The sequence below is a fragment of the Scyliorhinus canicula genome, chromosome 15, assembly GCF_902713615.1.
Source record: "Scyliorhinus canicula chromosome 15, sScyCan1.1, whole genome shotgun sequence".
In the NCBI taxonomy this organism is placed as follows: Eukaryota; Metazoa; Chordata; class Chondrichthyes; order Carcharhiniformes; family Scyliorhinidae; genus Scyliorhinus; species Scyliorhinus canicula.
In genome coordinates, this window is record NC_052160.1 from 106,571,787 (window position 1) to 106,589,554 (window position 17,768).

At 44.5% G+C, this 17,768-nt stretch overlaps 1 protein-coding gene across 1 annotated transcript in view; it reads right to left on the bottom strand.

Moving 5' to 3' along the window:
- The window catches only part of LOC119979109 (immunoglobulin-like and fibronectin type III domain-containing protein 1), a 76,368-nt gene that overhangs the window by 35,587 nt on the left and 23,013 nt on the right, over window positions 1-17,768 (bottom strand). Inside the window, exons 8-12 of the mRNA XM_038821107.1 lie at window positions 10,330-10,443; window positions 9,600-9,768; window positions 8,980-9,249; window positions 4,760-5,746; window positions 2,320-2,444 (exon numbers count right to left, since the gene is read on the bottom strand). Coding sequence (XP_038677035.1) covers window positions 2,320-2,444; window positions 4,760-5,746; window positions 8,980-9,249; window positions 9,600-9,768; window positions 10,330-10,443 — 1,665 coding nt within the window. The remainder of the gene's footprint in view (window positions 1-2,319; window positions 2,445-4,759; window positions 5,747-8,979; window positions 9,250-9,599; window positions 9,769-10,329; window positions 10,444-17,768) is intronic.

Below are 17,768 nucleotides of genomic sequence, written 5' to 3' on the forward strand. Positions count from 1 at the left end.
TGACAGCGGTTTCACTTTTCATTCTAGTTTTTTTTAATTGAATTCAAAATTCACCATCCGCCATGGTGGTATTCGAACCGGGTCCCTGGATTATTAGTCCAGTGACAATACCACAATACCACCACCTCTCTGTGTGGCACTAACAATTTGCTGAGTGGGGGATCGAGTTGGAACAAATTTAGCAGTTCAAAGCTGAGTATCTATAAGATGCTGTGGGCCAACAGCATAAGCAGGCCTGTACTCAACCACATTCTGTAAGTTCATGGCTCAGCATTTCCCTCATTCTATCATTATCATCAAGCTAACCGATCAACATTGGTTCAGTGAGTGAAGGGAGCTGGCGAGTATTCCAGGAGAAGCAGCAGGCAAATTTAAAAATGAGGTGCCAATCAGGTAAAGTTACAACACAGGGCCATATACTGAGCGGGCAAAGGAACACACAATAAGCAGAGCCAAATGATCAAACAATCGACATTGCAGATCAAGGCTTTCCATCTTGCCAACTCCAATCATGAATGGACACCTGACAGGAAGGGTAGGGTACTTAACAATATCATTCCTCAAGGTAAATGGGAAAGAGGCATGTGAGTACAAAAGGCTAGGCTGGAATATCTTCACCTTGCAATCATCTTCAGTCAAAAGTATTGAGTAAACAGTTCATCTCAGTCTACTCCTGAGGTCACAACATCACAGAAGCCAGTCATCAGACAATTTGATTCACTCCATATGTTATTAAGAAACAGCATGTATACGGCAAAGCTATGACCTCAGGCAACATAGGGGTTTTACTACTGAAAGGTTATGCTCCAGACCTTCTCATAGATCTAGCCAAGTTATTTCGGTACAGCTACAACACTGGCATCTAACAGATGAAGTGGAACATTTCCCAGGGTGTCCTGTTCATAAAAAGCAGGAAAAATCTAATTGGGCCAATGAACACCTCATTGGTCTTCTCTCAATCATCAGCAAAGTATTCGAAGGGGTCAAGGATAGTGCTATCAAGAGGCACTTACCTCTAACCTGTTCACCGATGCTTAGTTTGGGTTCTGTCAGAGCCACTTAGCTCCTCACTGCATTACAGCCTTGGTCCAAACATGGACTAAACAGCTAAATAAAAGAGGTGAGGCAGTGTAGTATCAAGGAGCACTATTAGAACTGATGCCAATGGGAATTGGAGGGAGGAAAAAACATTGCAGTCCTATTCAGTATAAAGAAAAAGGGTTGTAGTCATTGGAGACAAATTAACTCAGCCTTCGGACATAACATCTGGAGCTCCTCAGTGCAACGTCCTGAACCTAACCATCTTTAGCTGCTTCATCAATGATCTTCCTTCTATGGCAAGGTCAGAAGTGGGGATATTCACTCTTGATTTGATAATGTCCTGATCATCTGCAGCTTCCTCGCTAATGAAGCAACTTGTGTCTGTATTCAGCAAGACTTCAGCAATATTCAGACTTGGGCAATTAAATGGCAAAAAACATTTTGCATCACACAAGTGCCAGGCTAAGATTATATCCAACACGTTTGTATCATCTACATTCTCTTCATCTTCAATGATGCTATCAAAGTTGAATCCCTTAACATCACTATCATGGTGGTCACCATTGACCAGGAATGTAGCATGACCACTGCCACTTAAAGAGTCTGACTACAGAAGGTCAGGCTGGGAATTTTGCAGTGAATGACTCAACTGCTGACTTTCCAAAGCCTTTTACACAAACCAGGAGTGCGCAGGAATACTCTCCACTTGCCTGTTTGAGTGCGAGACAACCAACACTGAAGAAAATCAACACTATCTAGAATGATGCAGTCTATTTGATCCACGAGCTTACATATTCACTCCTACCACAACTGGCGTACCATCTGCAACATGCCAAGGTTTCTCCAGGAGTACCGTTCAAACTCACAATCTCTAACACCCAAAAGGACACTGGTGGCTGACACAGGAGATTATCACCACTTCACCATTGCCTTCCAAGTCACGCCTGATCCTGACTTAGAAATGTATTGCTATTCCTTCACTATCGCTGGGTCAAAATCCTGGAACTACCTTCCTAACAGCACTATGGGTGAACTTGCATTCATAGACTGCAGTGATCAAGAAGACAGTTCACCACTACCTTCTCAAAGGCAATTAGGGGTGGAAAATGATTGTTAACTTTCCCCATGACATCCAGATTCTATGAATGGATTATTTAAAAAATGACCATGAACACCAGAGTGTGGAAATCAAAATCAGCTATTTATTTCTATTGTAAACAGTAGCTGTAATTTGCTAACTCAATTTTGTAATATGTCAAGAAAAAGAAGTTGAACTACCTGTGTGTCATCCTTAAACCATGTGCCTTGTGCATTTTGATTTGTTGTTACGCAGCAGAGTTCAGCTGCCTCTCCCTTTCGAGCATGCACATCTAAAAGTCCGCTTTTGAAACGACGAGCTGGCTCTGTGAAAATTCACCAGAAAATGAGATACAAAAATGACATGTTTGTTGTGAATTAGAAATTAATCTGCAATTGAATAGGTAACAGGTTGAATATGAAACTGTATCTTTCTCATATTATAATATGTTAACTCATTATACAAATCATGTTTGAGTTTCAGTTGCATTCATAGAATTAGAATTTACAGTGCAGAAGGAGGCCATTTGGCCCATCGAGTCTGCACCGGCTCGTGGAAAGAGCACCCTACCCAAGGTCAACACCTCCCCTTATCCCAATAACCCAGTAACCCCACCCAACACTAAGGGCAATTTTGGACACTAAGGGCAATTTATCATTGCCAATCCACCTAACCTGCACATCTTTTGAACTGTGGGAGGAAACCGGAGCACCCGGAGGAAACCCACGCACACACGTGGAGGATGTGCAGACTCCGCACAGACAGTGACCCAAGCCGGAATCGAACTTGGGACCCTGGAGCTGTGAAGCCATTGCGCTATCCACAATGCTACCGTGCTGCCCTTAGGGCATATTAAAACTTTCATCTCTTGACAATACCTGGTTTTGGTCAAAGTTGAGGTCAAAGTTTTTTGACGACTCTTCAGATGAAACATGTATTTATAATTCAAAGTTACTGTTATATCTTAACAAAAGTTCAAGTATCTCCTAATCAATGGTACTGGACATTTAATTTATCCGATGTTTCAAAATTTCCTTAGCCAAATGTATCAGTGATGTCGGGAAATTGTTTCAAGTGCCATATTAAATGTGTCCAGATATTTTTGAATCCACCCCCCCCCCCCCCCCCCCCCCCCCCGCCCCGGTATAGGACAATAGTAAACTGCCTTCTCTCCATATAATGCATGTAGCAACAGATATTCCATCTCAAATACTGTACCAAATTATTAGCAAGAGAATTTGAAATGTACTGTGACCTGGTATTTCTTCCTCGCAGCATTTGTTTTCAGTGCAATGCTCCCAAAATTGTCCCTGGACAACCTGCTGTAATAATTACTGAGAAGTTCAACTGCCTGTTTCTCAAGAGAAGTTCACTCTGTCCTCAAATCTGGTCATGCTCCAGATTGATTTTAGCACCAATGTGAGTCTACACATTGTAATTGTACCCATTTGAGGTATTGCTTGAAATTTAGCCCTTTTTTTTGGTGCAAATATGTTAATAAACCTGCTTTAAGCTGAGAAACAGATTTGTTCTCTGATATATCTAGTAAATGGTTAGTAGAGTTTTTAAAATCACTTTCAGCTACTTAAAATCAGGTTACTCTCACATGAGGTGAACGAGACGTACTGGTTAAAAATATGATAAATGTGATTTTTTTTGACAAATTGATTTTGAGCTGTACGGGTAAAACTGCGACTGTTTAAAACTTTAATGTATCAAGCAATGTTTTCAAGCAGTTTTTAAAAATTACATCCTAACGTGACATAATTCACTTTCAGTGAAAAGAAAATTTGTCATGCATGTACATTGATTGGAGAAGTTGGGACTTTGGAAAAGAGAAGGTTGAGAGGAGATTTTATGGATTTATTCAAAAACACTTGGGTCTGGATAAGGAAAAACTGTTCTCATTAGTGGAACAATGAGGGTACAGATTCAAGGTGATTGACAAAAAAGTCAATGACAACATGAGGAAAAAAATCTTTTCAGGCAGCAAGTAGTTAGGACCTGGAATGCACTGTCTGAAAGTGTGGTGGAGACAGGTTCAATCGAAACATTCAAGAGGCAATTTAATTATTGTTTGAAAAGAAAGAAGGTGGAAGTCGACAGGTAGGAGGTGGTTGAGTGGTACTCGGTAAATTGCTCCTTTGGAGGGCCAGCACGGACATGATGGCCCAAATGGGCAGAAACATCACATGTTTCTAGTTTATGGGGGACACGGTAACACAGTTGCTTCACAGCACCAGGGTCCCAGGTTCGATTCCCAGCTTGGGTCACTGTCTGTGTGGAGTTTGCATATTCTCCCCATGTCTGCGTGGGTTTCCTCCGGTTTCCTCCCACAAGTCCCGAAAGACGTGCTGTTAGGTAATTTGGACATTCTGAATTCTCCCTCTGTGTACCTGAACAGGCACCGGAGTGTGGCGACTAGGGGCTTTTCACAGTAACTTCATTGCAGTGTTAATGTAAGCCTACTTGTGACAATAAAGAGCAAAAACATTAAAAACAAAATGGCCTTTTTCAGTGCTGGAACCATTCTATGATTTTAAAAGTACAATTACAGCTCTGCCTCTTACATCATATTTAAGAATCAGAAACACGTATTGTTTGACTCATTTCCTGAAAGGTTTGTTTCAGCTCTTTTACCTTTGTTCTTGAGGTCCTGTTCCTCTGTAAGTTCATTGATGTCCCTTTCAGAAAGTTTTCCTTTTCTTCTTCTCGAACTCCCACTCTTGTGTTTCTGATATGCATCAGCAGATGACACCCCTTGATTACTTGCTGATTCATTTTGGTTTGATGTTTGATCTTCTCCCAGTAAACCTTTTTGGTTATCCAATGATAAGGCTGGATCCTCTGGCATACTTAATGCATCAATGTCATTAAGACCAAATTGATTATTACCATCTGTCCCAGCACCAGTGGAGTCATTGTACCCTGTCAAACCATCTGCTGAGCTATTTTGCAATTCTCCCTGACCTGATATGTCTAATCCATTTTGGCCTACCTTTCCACTGCCATCCAAACCTTCCTGGTTATTTATTCCACTGCCGTGCATTTTATCACCACCATTTTCCATTCCATCCAATATTCCCTTGCCATCTATTCCCATTCCATCCAATCCATCTGTGCCATCTTTTCCCACTCCATCCAAGCTCCCCTTGCCATCTTTTCCCACTCCATCCAAGCTCCCCTTGTCATCTTTTCCCACTCCATCCAAGTTCCCCTTGCCATCTTTTTCCATTCCATCCACTCTGCTGTCACCACCTTTTCCCATTCCATTCAATGCGCCCTTGTCATCTGTTCCTAATCCACCCATCTTGTCCATACCATCTTTACTCATTCCATCTATTCCAGCAATACCACCTTTTCCAACATTATCTAAGCAATTACTGCCATCTTTTCCTGATCTGTCATCACCACCTTGGCCATTTTTGGCAGTATCATCCAACTTATCTGCTGAGGAACTCCGTAAACCTCCTCCACCCAAGTTACTGCTGTCATCCTCTGATGAGTTGCCATTTTTTTTCTTCAGATGGTCTTTAGTCTTTAAATTTTTGTCTGAAAAGTCCCATCGACTGCGTTTAAAATCTATTTGTAATCCTTTTGAAGCTGGTGAGGCAGCAGCTCGATTTTCTAAAATGAGAATTAGTTTACATTGTTAATCTAACCTAATAATTACAGCATTAAGATTAGAAAAAGCATAGACATTTTCAGATAAAAGTGAAATTATTTGAATATCAATAGCTATTTTAGAGGGTGACTGTAAAAAGTTAGATTTAAACATTGAAAAAGCTTAATAAAATAACTGAAATATTTTGATGGTTTTGCACTGAGTAACAAAGAAAACTCTAAATTAATTCAAACTTCAGCATGTTTTACCAGACCATTCTGCTATCTCACGCACATGCCATTCCCTTAAGAGCAACTGATTGTTGTCGTAATTTTAAAAGTGATGTGAGTATTGCTCTCCACTTCCAAAATCACCAATCTTAGTTCCTTCATATTTTCTAGCTTTGTCTTATGATGCTCTCCTATGCTTCTGACATAAATAACATTTAATTATATCCTGGATCCCTTGGCATAGGGCCCTCCCTCACATTCATGCTTCTCAATTGTCCCTTCTTCTGGCATTGTATCCACCTGTCAACAGTTCTGAACACAACTCCTGCCCATTCCTATCTGTCTGAAGCTCAACCAATGCTCCCACCTTTCCCTTTAATCAGTTTTTCCACTTCTCATGTAATATGAGCCAGAGTGCAATGGTGAGCTGGCAACCCAACACATGTCAGCAAAAGAGGTTTCCCCCTGACATCACCAGCTTCTGTGATGGTGAGATAAAGTGTGTAAAACATACTTTGCTGGTTTCTTTTGTGCCGACTGCTTGCTAATCCTGGCAGGTCTGCCTGAGCAGAAGCACCATCTTTGCTCTCTGCTCAGGCCTCAAGTTCAAAAGAGCAGGATGGGATCCCGATAATGTAATTGGTGTCTGATTTTTATTTTTAGGGGGACCAGGGTGGCTCTGGGAATTCTTCCTTATAAATACAATTTAATTTTGAAATTATTCCGATCTGGATAGGAATGGTTTGCTGAGGTAAATTAGGAAACTGAACTAAAAGATATGTAGGTGGACCCTCCATTGCCAGACGCTGCTATTGGGATTCCTGATTGGGTGAAGAATGGCGGTTCGCCCCAAAAGATGGGATCGGTGCAGGGCGCCAGACCCGTTGTAATGGCTTTGCTGCCCCGCCACTGGCTGTAGCGCGCTATTTGCCCCGGAGGCGCATCTTCCGGTGGGGAGTTGCAAATTCAGGTTTAGCATGAATAAGCATGCAATTAATGGACTGGAAGCCCGATACCCGCTCGATGTAGGCCAGAATTCTCCAGCCATTCACACCGGCAGAATTCTCTGGAATCTCTGCCCATAACTTAACTCTGGGTTCAGGTACACGACCATCCTGCCTAATTAAATGCCCTTCCTACTTCCAAACCTCCCTCCATGCTAGTTGATAACCCCCAATTCACAATTCTAATCTTGTGTAGCCACTAGCATGGAGGGATGTTTGTTAATGAACATGAAGCAGAGAGTAGAAATAAATTGTTCATTTTCAGCTGAGAAGGTTGTAGCAAGGATCAATGTTTGGGCCTCAACTATTCACAATCCATATCAATGTCCTGAGGGACAGAGTGCAATGAATTCAGATTTGTTCATGATACAAAACTAAGTGGACATGCAAGCAGTAAGGAGGATGCAAAGCTGCTGCAACGAGAAGCGGAGTGGAATCTTCTGTTCTCCTTGATGACGAGCTTGGAAGTAGGAAGGGCATTTAATTAGGCAGGATGGTCGTGTACCTGAACCCAGAGCTAAGTTATGGGCAGAAAGGCTTATGGTCGACCTTTCAACTCTGACACCAACTGAGATTCTTAAGTGACCAAATAATGACCTTCCTGGCCCTGCTGGTATTAATCCAGCCCTGTCACTATGCAGTGTGGATGAAGGCTACAACCCTGTGGGCAGATTGTCACCTCTTGGGGTAATGAGTGGGCGGGGGGTGGGGGGGGGGGGGGGGTGGGGGGGAGGTAATATGAGCCAGCGAGAAGTCATGAGCAGCGATCGTATCACTGGCGATCACGCTAAGAGTGACAAAGAACTGGAAGGGGATCCAAAGAGGAGACAGAGAGCACAGAGTCTTGCTCTATGCGGATGATCTGCCCCTCTACGTCACAGACCCACTAAGCAGCATGGAGGGCCAGCTTGACACAGCTTGAAGGCATTTTGTGAGTAAGTGGCACTTGGTAGCACTGCCAGCAATACCTTCACTCACTTTGCTGATGATGGAGAATAGCCTGATGGGGCAGCAACTGGCTGAATTGGATTTGTCTTGCTTTTGATGGACAAGATGACCTGGGGTAATTCTTCGCATTGTCAGGCACATACCATTATTGTAGCTGTACTGGAACAGCTTAGCCCGGGCCAAGGCTAGTCTAGGGCACAAGTCTTCAGTATTGCATCCAGGAAATTGTCATGGGCCGTAGCCTTTGCTGTGTCCAGTGCCTTTAGCCATTTCTTGATATCACATGGGCTGAACTGAATTAACTAAAGACTGATATACGTGATGCAGGAGAGGGCCAAGATGGATCACCAACTCAGCATTTCTGATTTTATTAAAACGTGTAACATTCTTTAAGGGTTTGACAGGGTTAATGTTGAGAAACCTTTTTCACCTGGATGGTGAGTCCAGGACTGGACGTCACATACTGTCGAGGGATAATGTGCACACTATTTAGGGCTGAGATCAGGAGCCACATTTTCCCTCAATGTTGATCCCTCACTAGTCTAGAGTTCTCTGTACTCCGCGGTCTGTGAATGTTCAAATGGTTTGTATATTTAGGATTAAGAGCAACAGATTCTGGGGCTTTAAGGGAATCAAATGATGTGGGAATAGGGCAGGAAAGTCATGATGAGGTAGAAAATTAGTCATTTTCTGACTGAATGGTGAAGCAGGCTCGAGAGGAAATATGACCTATTCCTGGCCTATTTCTAATGTTCCTGCTTTCTTAAGTTTGGCTTCTGATTGGCAAAGAGAATTAATATCCATCTGTCTAAAATGAAAGCCCTGGTCAGATAACATTCCCCTTTTTAGATTGTTTTGCTTAAAATTTAGCTGGTTGGTTGGCTGATAGAATTTGTTGTAAATTGTTTTCGACTTTCTGACTGGCTTTAAAATCTCATGCCCTCTTTACTTTGGTGCATTGCTTCTGAAGATAAAATTGTACTTATTTTAGTAAATTACAGTTTACTTCTTAGTAAAGATTTAAATAAGTCAGATTTTGGAATGTAGTACAAGCTCATAAAACACAAAACTTACTTTCCACGGTAAGGTATGCACCACAGCACCCAGCACCTGCAGATATTGTATACACTCCTTTGTCCACAGGATGTGCATCCTTTATAATTAGCTTGTGAGTCAAACCGTCAGCTGAGACCTGCATTTCATATTTATCGCTGTTTTCCAGGGTTAACTTTTTGTATGACCACTCAGCTGGGAGGGGTAATGAAATAGTGCACTCAAAGACGGCATCATTGTTCTCCTTGCATTTTACATCTTTCATTCGCTGTTTGAATTCAATAGGGATAACTGTAATTAAAAATAAAGTAGCACAATTAATAACTAGAACAGGTTCAAAAAGAATACAATGGATGTGTAATAGGACATTTTTATAAGGCCACAACAAAATCCACAACAAGTAGTTCAAGTAAACTTAGTTTATTTACAGTAACTATTATATACACCACATGGTAGATCCCAACTGGGTCTGCCTTAACGGTGCCTAACTAGCCAGCTTTATATATCATACAACAAGACATTGTTTAGAATTTCCCCGTCCCCTTAATGGGAGAGCTCGTATTCTGCAAGTTTCGCGGGCAAGTTAACTATTCCCACCCCGTAAGATACTTGTGGGTTATAACAGAAATTCTGGCACTTACGATTGATATCCACTTCCGTTACAAAAATCTCTACATCTTCAACATTTACTTTGTACATTCCAACATCGTCAAGCTGGAGATTTTTAATGCAGAAGGTGTATTTTTTGCCTGCACGTTTGAGATGATGCTTTTGCTCCTCGTCCATCGAAAGCTTGATCAGTTTTCCGTCCTTTAATGAACATTACAAAGAGCTTATTGCTGAATCAATGTGTGGCTAAAAAAACCCCGAGATTATTTACATTTTAGGCTCTAAATTTGCTTTGAGTACTTTGATCGCAAACTAGTTCTGCTACTTATTCTAATCATACAAAAGTGCAACCATTGTCCAACTGTCCAGCCCATTACAATTCTAACTCTGTGACCATTTTGTGAAAGTCAGAAAAGAAGAGAATGTGACAGGCACCGAATGCAGCAAAGCTAAACAAGCATAACCACGTCTGGTACACTATAACACACGTAAGTAGACCCAGTCACTACTCTTGGTAATTGAAAAGGGACAGAAGTTTTGAAGGGAAGGAAGATCACTTGAGATGAAAGCACCAGATATATGTTCTAAACAACTTATTGAAGCAACTACATTGCATAACAGGTCATATCTAACCAATTAACTTCCAGACCTAAAATTGTCATTTTTTTAAGTAGCGGGCAAACACATATTGAATGTTCTGGTCTATCTCTGAAGCATTTTATGTTACTGCTGCAAAGTCATTAAGGCAAAACTAACAATCACCTTGTACACATAAATATTTAGAAGTGGATTTTTGAGTTCCATATCAAATCCAAAGCTAGCTGATCCATCTGGCTTTGTGGTAACATGTTTCAGGTTATCGATTTCTTTCACATACTAGAAATAGGATAGAAGAGATAAGAAAAAAATATGTCAGAGTGTACACTGATCACTATCTATCTGTTAAAGTTATTTAATGAAAGTCTTACCATTTGATTCAACATATGAAAAATACTTAGATTGTTCATACTTACATATGCTTCTGAATGGCCCAAATACAGGCAATTTAATAATTTACACTTTCTGTTTAGTTTAATGATTTTTTTTTCCCTTTCAGAGTAAACAAAAATAAAGTCCTTGGTAAGTCCTAATAGTGCAGAACATTGTGGATTCAAGTCAGAGAAAATCATGATCAAATTGTACAATGCTCTGGTCAGACCCCATTTTATATATTCTGTCTTGTTCTGGGGGTTATCTAAGGCCCAAGGTAGTGTAGAGAAGAGGCACCAGGTTGATCACCAACCTTGTTAAGTGGCTGATGCAAAATGATGAATTTGGACACTTCAGCTTTGTAAAGAGATGTTTGATGGATAATCTTGGGCGGGATTCTACGATCCCCCGGGGCTGGTGTCAATCCCGCCCCTGCCGTGTCCCGAATTCTCTGGCCCCCCCGAGATTCGGCGATTTTCTGGCCCGCGATGGGCCGAAGTCCCGCCGCTGACAGGCCTCTCCCGCCAGCGTGGATTAAACCACCTACCTGACTGGAGGGATTGGTGGCGCGGGCAGGCTCCGGGGTCCTGGGGGGGGGGGGGGCGGGGAGGGCGTGGGGTGATCTGACCCCAGGGGGTGCCCCCACGGTTGCCTGGCCCGCGATTTGGGCCCACCAATCGGTGGGCGGGCCTGTGCCTTGGGGGCACTCTTTTTCGTCCGCCTTCGCCATGGTCTTCTCCATGGCGGAGGCGGAAGGGACCCCCTCCCCTGCGCATGCGCCGGTATGACGTCAGTAGCCGCTGACGCTCTGGCGCATGCGCGGACGTACGCCGGCCGGCGAAGTCCTTTTGGCCCCGGCTGGCGTGGCGCCAAAGGCCGCTCATGCCAGCCGACGGAGTGGGAACCACTCCGGCGTGGGCCTAGCCCCTCAATGTGAGGGCTTGGCCCCTAAAGGTGCGGAGAATTCCGGACCTTTTGGGGCGGCCCTATGCCGGAGTGGTTCACGCCACTCCGACATGCCGGGACCCCCCGCCCCGCCGGGGAGGGGAGAATCCCGGCCCATGTTTTAAGATTTTTACTATGCGCCAAATCTTTCTGGCTCCACTGTGTCGAATTTGTGAGGTACCCCAAAGATCAGCTGGGGTATCTCTCTTGGAAGATCCCAGCTAAGTGTTTACCTGGCAGTTTTCCAGAAGGGCTAATTTTCACTGGACAATTGTGCAGGGCTAGGAACATCTCACAAAGTGATTTAAATCGCTAACTTACGATGGTTCTGCCAATGTTACACTCATAGTTAGTCTGAAAGAGTTAGAAGGAAAAAACAAACACTTCTAACTTCAGAGTAACTATTTTAAACACCCAGACCGAGCTCACAAGGGACATTCCCGCACCATTCCTGACCATCCCTGACCACCGCCCAATCCAAGCTGAACCCGAGCAAGACCCGACGGTAGAAACCTCCCCCACCACTGGACCTATCCATCCAGTCCGGGCGAACACCCCGGGCCTACCCAACACTGGACACACCCCCCACCCCCGAGCCCAACACCCCCGGCCGACTAACCACCACCACCCCTCCATCCTTGGCCCAACCCTATAGTCGACAACCACCCTGCCCTCCCGGCCAGACATCCCTGACTCAACACTCCGGTCCAAGGCCCATTCCTTTCCTATGTCCAGTCCAAAAACTGCACCCTTCTGTCAGCCTGATTCCCACACACCCCTATCATGACCTACCTTCCACTCTGCCACCCCTTTTAACTCTGTCCCCTGGTCCAACTCTACACCACTGATCCGACTCTACTCACCCCCCCCCCCCCTCCCAGTCCTATGTGTGAACCCCCATTTTTTCATTTACCAGCTGCTGCTGTAAAAAGCAACCACGTCCACTCTTGCTGTGCTCCATTTGCATGTCGCTGGCGCAGGAACGCTTCGCTGCTCTTGTCTCACCCAGTCTGAATGAGGAAGGCTGGGCGAGACAGATTTTGCAATCACAGTGAAGGTAAGTCCCTCTGGAGTGGCAATTCGCCCGTCATTGCCACTTTAAGGATATTATGAGCGTATAACACACAAGCTAAAAGCAACATTGACTAAACGCTATTTCAGTATAAAACTTCCACCTTAAACTACAGAAAAGACACACTATTAAACTTTTAAAATGACTTAAAATCTTCCCCAGTTATACTTTACTTTGTTCCTTAAGTAGATACCATGTTCTCTCACAACGAGTTCAAAGTGATTATTTTTTCCTTTTCCTTTTCCAGCCAGATGACTTCTAACCCCAAAAAAGTCTGTTGGGTTACCTTGGAGATCCCTCCCTCTAGCCAAAGCTAGGCAAATCTTCCAGCTTTGTTTAAATTTTACAACCTTAGTTTATTCAATTGGAGTGTGAGCTCCCTTTTCCGTGATGAACAATAGAGACTTGCTGCCTCTATCTCTCTGCTCTCACATTCCCATATTCTTGAGATTCAGTGATAGTTTAGGAAAATTTGCAACCTGATCCAACAATGACTCAACCCTTTCCTTCTCAAACCTCATTAGTATGGCAATGTTGATCACATAGGCCTTGTATCCCAGTAGAAATGCTGATTGGGGGATGGGGGGGGGTGGCAGGGTGGAACAGTGGTTAGCTCTGCTGCCTCACGGCGCCGAGGACCCGTGTTCTAACCCAGCCTTGGGTCACTCTACGTATGGAGTTTGCACATTCTCACCGTGTCTGCGCGGGTCTCACAGTCACAACCCAAAGATGTGCAGGTAGGTGGATTGGCCATGCTATGTTGCCCTTTAATTGGGAAAATAAAAGAATTGGGCACTCAACTTTTTTATTTTATTTCTTAAAAACAAAATGCTGATTAGACAGCCAAACAGCAGTCTATCTTGGAATTAAATAGACAGGTTAAAATTAAAGAATAAAAAAAAAACCCTAACACCTCCCTTGGCCTTGGAGATGAACAGTCTATCTATCTTGAGCATAGCGTCTCTGATCATTGTTTACAGGTCTGAATATTTTGGATGTGATTCAACGGAAACATTTCTAAGTTCATTTGTGACGGATTTTTCAGGGAGTTTCCCGTCGGCTTTGCTGGTGAGTTACCAACCACTATCCATTCACTCTGCCCATGGTTCCAAACAAGTTTGTTTAGTTGCGTGTTTCCAGTCGCTCTCAAGGCTGAGAAACACTCACGTCGAATAAAAGGCTAGAACGGAGAACGCGCGTCCAAGGCCTGTTTTTTACAGTGGGGAGTTCTGCTCGCCGAAACTCCCCATAGTAGTGAGAGATTTGGCATCCTAATCACTGAGACCCCTGAAACAATCCCCGACCTCCCCGCAACCCCCCTGCCCGAACCACACAATGGGAGGGTCCTCGGCCTCCTCCCCTCCCTCCAACACCCACACTAGACAACCACAGCCCAATTGCGCACAACAAAATTATCATACTATATGATATATTTTACAGTGCAGAAGGAGGCCATTCGGCCCATCAAGTCTGCATCGGCCCTTGGAAAGAGCACCCTATCTATGCCAACACCAACACCTATCCCCTTAACCCCATAACCCAACCTTTTGGATTCTAAGGGAAATTTAGCATGGCCAATCCACCTAACCTGCATATCTTTTGTTTGCACTGGAGTGCTGAACTGGTTGCATTTGAGTGCTACATTGAGAGTTTGGTGACTGACGGAGTATAAGGGTTCATTTTTATTTAAAGTCTAGTATTTCGTTTATTTAGTTAATTAACTTAAAAGTTGCTGTTTGGTCTATAAGAAGGTGAATTTTGAATCAGCTTTAAACAAGGTTCTACTTGTAGGTACTTGCAGCTGGAGCTTGCTAATTAGCTAATTGGATTAGGCCATTTTTCAGAGGCTAGAGTCACAGTATAAATCTGAGCTAGTTACAGTGCAGACATTGTTTGCACTGGAGTGCTAAACTGGTTGCATTTGAGTGCTACAGTGAGAGTTTGGTGACTGACAGAGTTAGCTGAGGAGGGAGTAAGGTGCTCCTTACATTTCATTTCCTATATTTATCAAAGAGCGTGAAGGGAGCCAGGAGTTTAGAGTACAGCTGACTGGAAGCAGACTCAGAGGGCAGAGGTCCAGTTGGTCTACGGGGTAGCTAATTCTGTAAAGTAAGAGGGGATGGAGGCTAGGGTAGTTGCATGCTCCTCCTGTAGGATGTGGGTGGTGAGGGATACCTCTAGTGTCCCCGCTGACTATACCTGCGGGAAGTGCACCCAACTCCAGCTCCTCAGAGACCGTGTTAGGGAACTGGAGCTGGAGCTGGATGAACTTCGGATCATCCGGAAGGCAGAGGGGGTTATCGAGAAGAGTTACAGGGAGGTAGCCACACCCAAGGTACTGGACAAGAGTAGCTGGGTTACAGCGACAGGGAAAAGAAAACTAACAGGCAGGCAGTGCAGGGATCCCTCGTGGCCATTCCCCTTCAAAACAAGTATACCGTTTTGGATGCTGTTGGGGGGGATGACCTACTGGGGGAAGGCCCTAGCGGCCAGGTCTCTGGCACTGAGTCTGGCTCTGGGACTCAGAAGGGAAGGAGGGAGCGCAGAAAAGCAATAGTAATAGGAGATTCAATGGTTAGGGGAATAGATAGGAGATTCTGTGGGCGCGAGCAAGACTCCCGGAAGATATGTTGCCTGCCGGGTGCCAGGGCCAGGGATGTCTCGGATCGTGTCTTCAGGATCCTGAAGGGGGAGGGTGAGCAGCCAGAGGTCGTGGTGCACATTGGCACCAACGACGTAGGGAGGACAAGGGGTGTGGAGGTAATAAACAAGTTTAGGGAGTGATGCTGGAAGTTAAAGGCCAGGACAGACAGAGTTGTCATCTCTGGTTTGTTGCCGGTGCCACGTGATAGCGAGGCTAGGAATAGGGAGAGAGTGCAGTTGAACACGTGGCTGCAGGAATGGAGTAGGAGGGAGGGCTTCAGGTATTTGGATAATTGGAGCGCATTCTGGGGAAGGTGGGACCTGTACAAGCAGGACGAGTTGCATCTGAACCAGAGGGGCACCAATATCCTGGGGGAGAGGATTTCTAGTAGTCTTCGGGAGGGTTTAAACTAATTTGGCAGATAATGGGAACCGGATTTGTAGTCCAGCAACTAAGGAAGCCGATATTCAGGATGCCAAAGCACGTAGCGATGCAGTGGGGAAGGTAACACTGACAAAGGAAAGTACTTGCCGGCAAGGAGATGGGTTGAAGTGTATATACTTCAATGCAAGAAGCATCAGGAATAAGGTGGGTGAACTTAAGGCATGGATCGGTACTTGGGACTACGATGTGGTGGCCATCACGGAAACTTGGATAGAAGATAGGGGCAGCAGGGTAGCATGGTGGTTAGCATAAATGCTTCACAGCTCCAGGGTCCCAGGTTCGATTCCCGGCTGGGTCACTGTCTGTGTGGAGTCTGCACGTCCTCCCCCTGTGTGCGTAGGTTTCCTCCGGGTGCTCCGGTTTCCTCCCACAGTCCAAAGATGTGCGGGTTAGGTGGATTGGCCATGCTAAATTGCCCGTAGTGTCCTAATAAAAGTAAGGTTAAGGGGGGGGTTGTTGGGTTACGGGTATGGGGTGGATACATGGGTTTGAGTAGGGTGATCATGGCTCGGCACAACATTGAGGGCCGAAGGGCCTGTTCTGTGCTGTACTGTTCTATGTTCTATGTTCTAAGAGGGGCAGAAATGGTTGTTGGAGGTCCCTGGTTATAGATGTTTCAACAAGATTAGGGAGGATGGTAAAATAGGTGGGGGGGGGGGGGGTGGCATTGTTAATTAGAGATAGTATAACAGCTGCAGAAAGGCAGTTCGAGGGGGATCTGCCTACTGAGGTAATATGTGTTGAAGTCAGAAATAGGAAAGGAGCAGTCACCTTGTTTGGAGTTTTCTATAGGCCCCCCAATAGCAGCAGAGATGTGGAGGAACAGATTGGGAAACAGATTTTGGAAAGGTGCAGAAGTCACAGGGTAGTAGTCATGGGTGACTTCAACTTCCCAAACATTGAGTGGAAACTCTTTAGATCAAATAGTTTGGATGGGGTAGTGTTTGTGCAGTGTGTCCAGGAAGCTTTTCTAACACAGTATGTAGATTGTCCGACCAGAGGGGAGGCCATATTGGATTTGGTACTTGGTAATGAACCAGGGCAGGTGATAGATTTGTTAGTGGGGGAGCATTTTGGAGGTAGTGACCACAATTCTGTGACTTTCACTTTAGTAATGAAGAGGGATAGGTGCGTGCAACAGGGCAAGGTTTACAATTGGGGGAAGGGTAAATACAATGCTGTCAGACAAGAATTGAAGTGCATAAGTTGGGAACATAGGCTGTCAGGGAAGGACACAAGTGAAATGTGGAACTTGTTCAAGGAACAGCTACTGCGTGTTTTTGATATGTATGTCCCTGTCAGGCAGGGAAGAGATGGTCGAGTGAGGGAACCATGGTTGACAAGAGAGGTTGAATGTCTTGTTAAGAGGAAGAAGGAGACTTATATAAGGCTGAGGAAACAAGGTTCAGACAGGGCGCTGGAGGGATACAAGATAGCCAGGACGGAACTGAAGAAAGGCATTAGGAGAGCTAAGAGAGGGCATGAAAAATCTTTGGCGGGTAGGATCAAGGAAAACCCCAAGGCCTTTTACACATATGTGAGAAATATGAAAATGACTAGAGCGAGGGTAGGTCCGATCAAGGACAGTAGCGGGATATTGTGTATTGAGTCTGAAGAGATAGGAGAGGTCTTGAACAAGTGTTTTTCTTCAGTATTTACAAACGAGAGGGGCCATATTGTTGGAGAGGACAGTGTGAAACAGACTGGTAAGCTCGAGGAGATACTTGTTAGGAAGGAAGATGTGTTGGGCGTTTTGAAAAACTTGAGGATAGACAAGTCCCCCGGGCCTGATGGGATATATCCAAGGATTCTATGGGAAGCAAGAAATGAAATTGCAGAGCCGTTGGCAATTATCTTTTCGTCCTCGCTGTTAACAGGGGTGGTACCAGAGGATTGGAGAGCGGCGAATGTCATGCCCCTGTTCAAAAAAGGGAATAGGGATAACCCTGGAAACTACAGGCCAGTTAGTCTTACTTCGGTGGTAGGCAAAGTAATGGAAAGGGTACTGAGGGATAGGATTTCTGAGCATCTGGAAAGACACTGCTTGATTAGGGATAGTCAGCACGGATTTGTGAGGGGTAGGTCTTGCCTTACAAGTCTTATTGACTTATTTGAGGAGGTGACCAA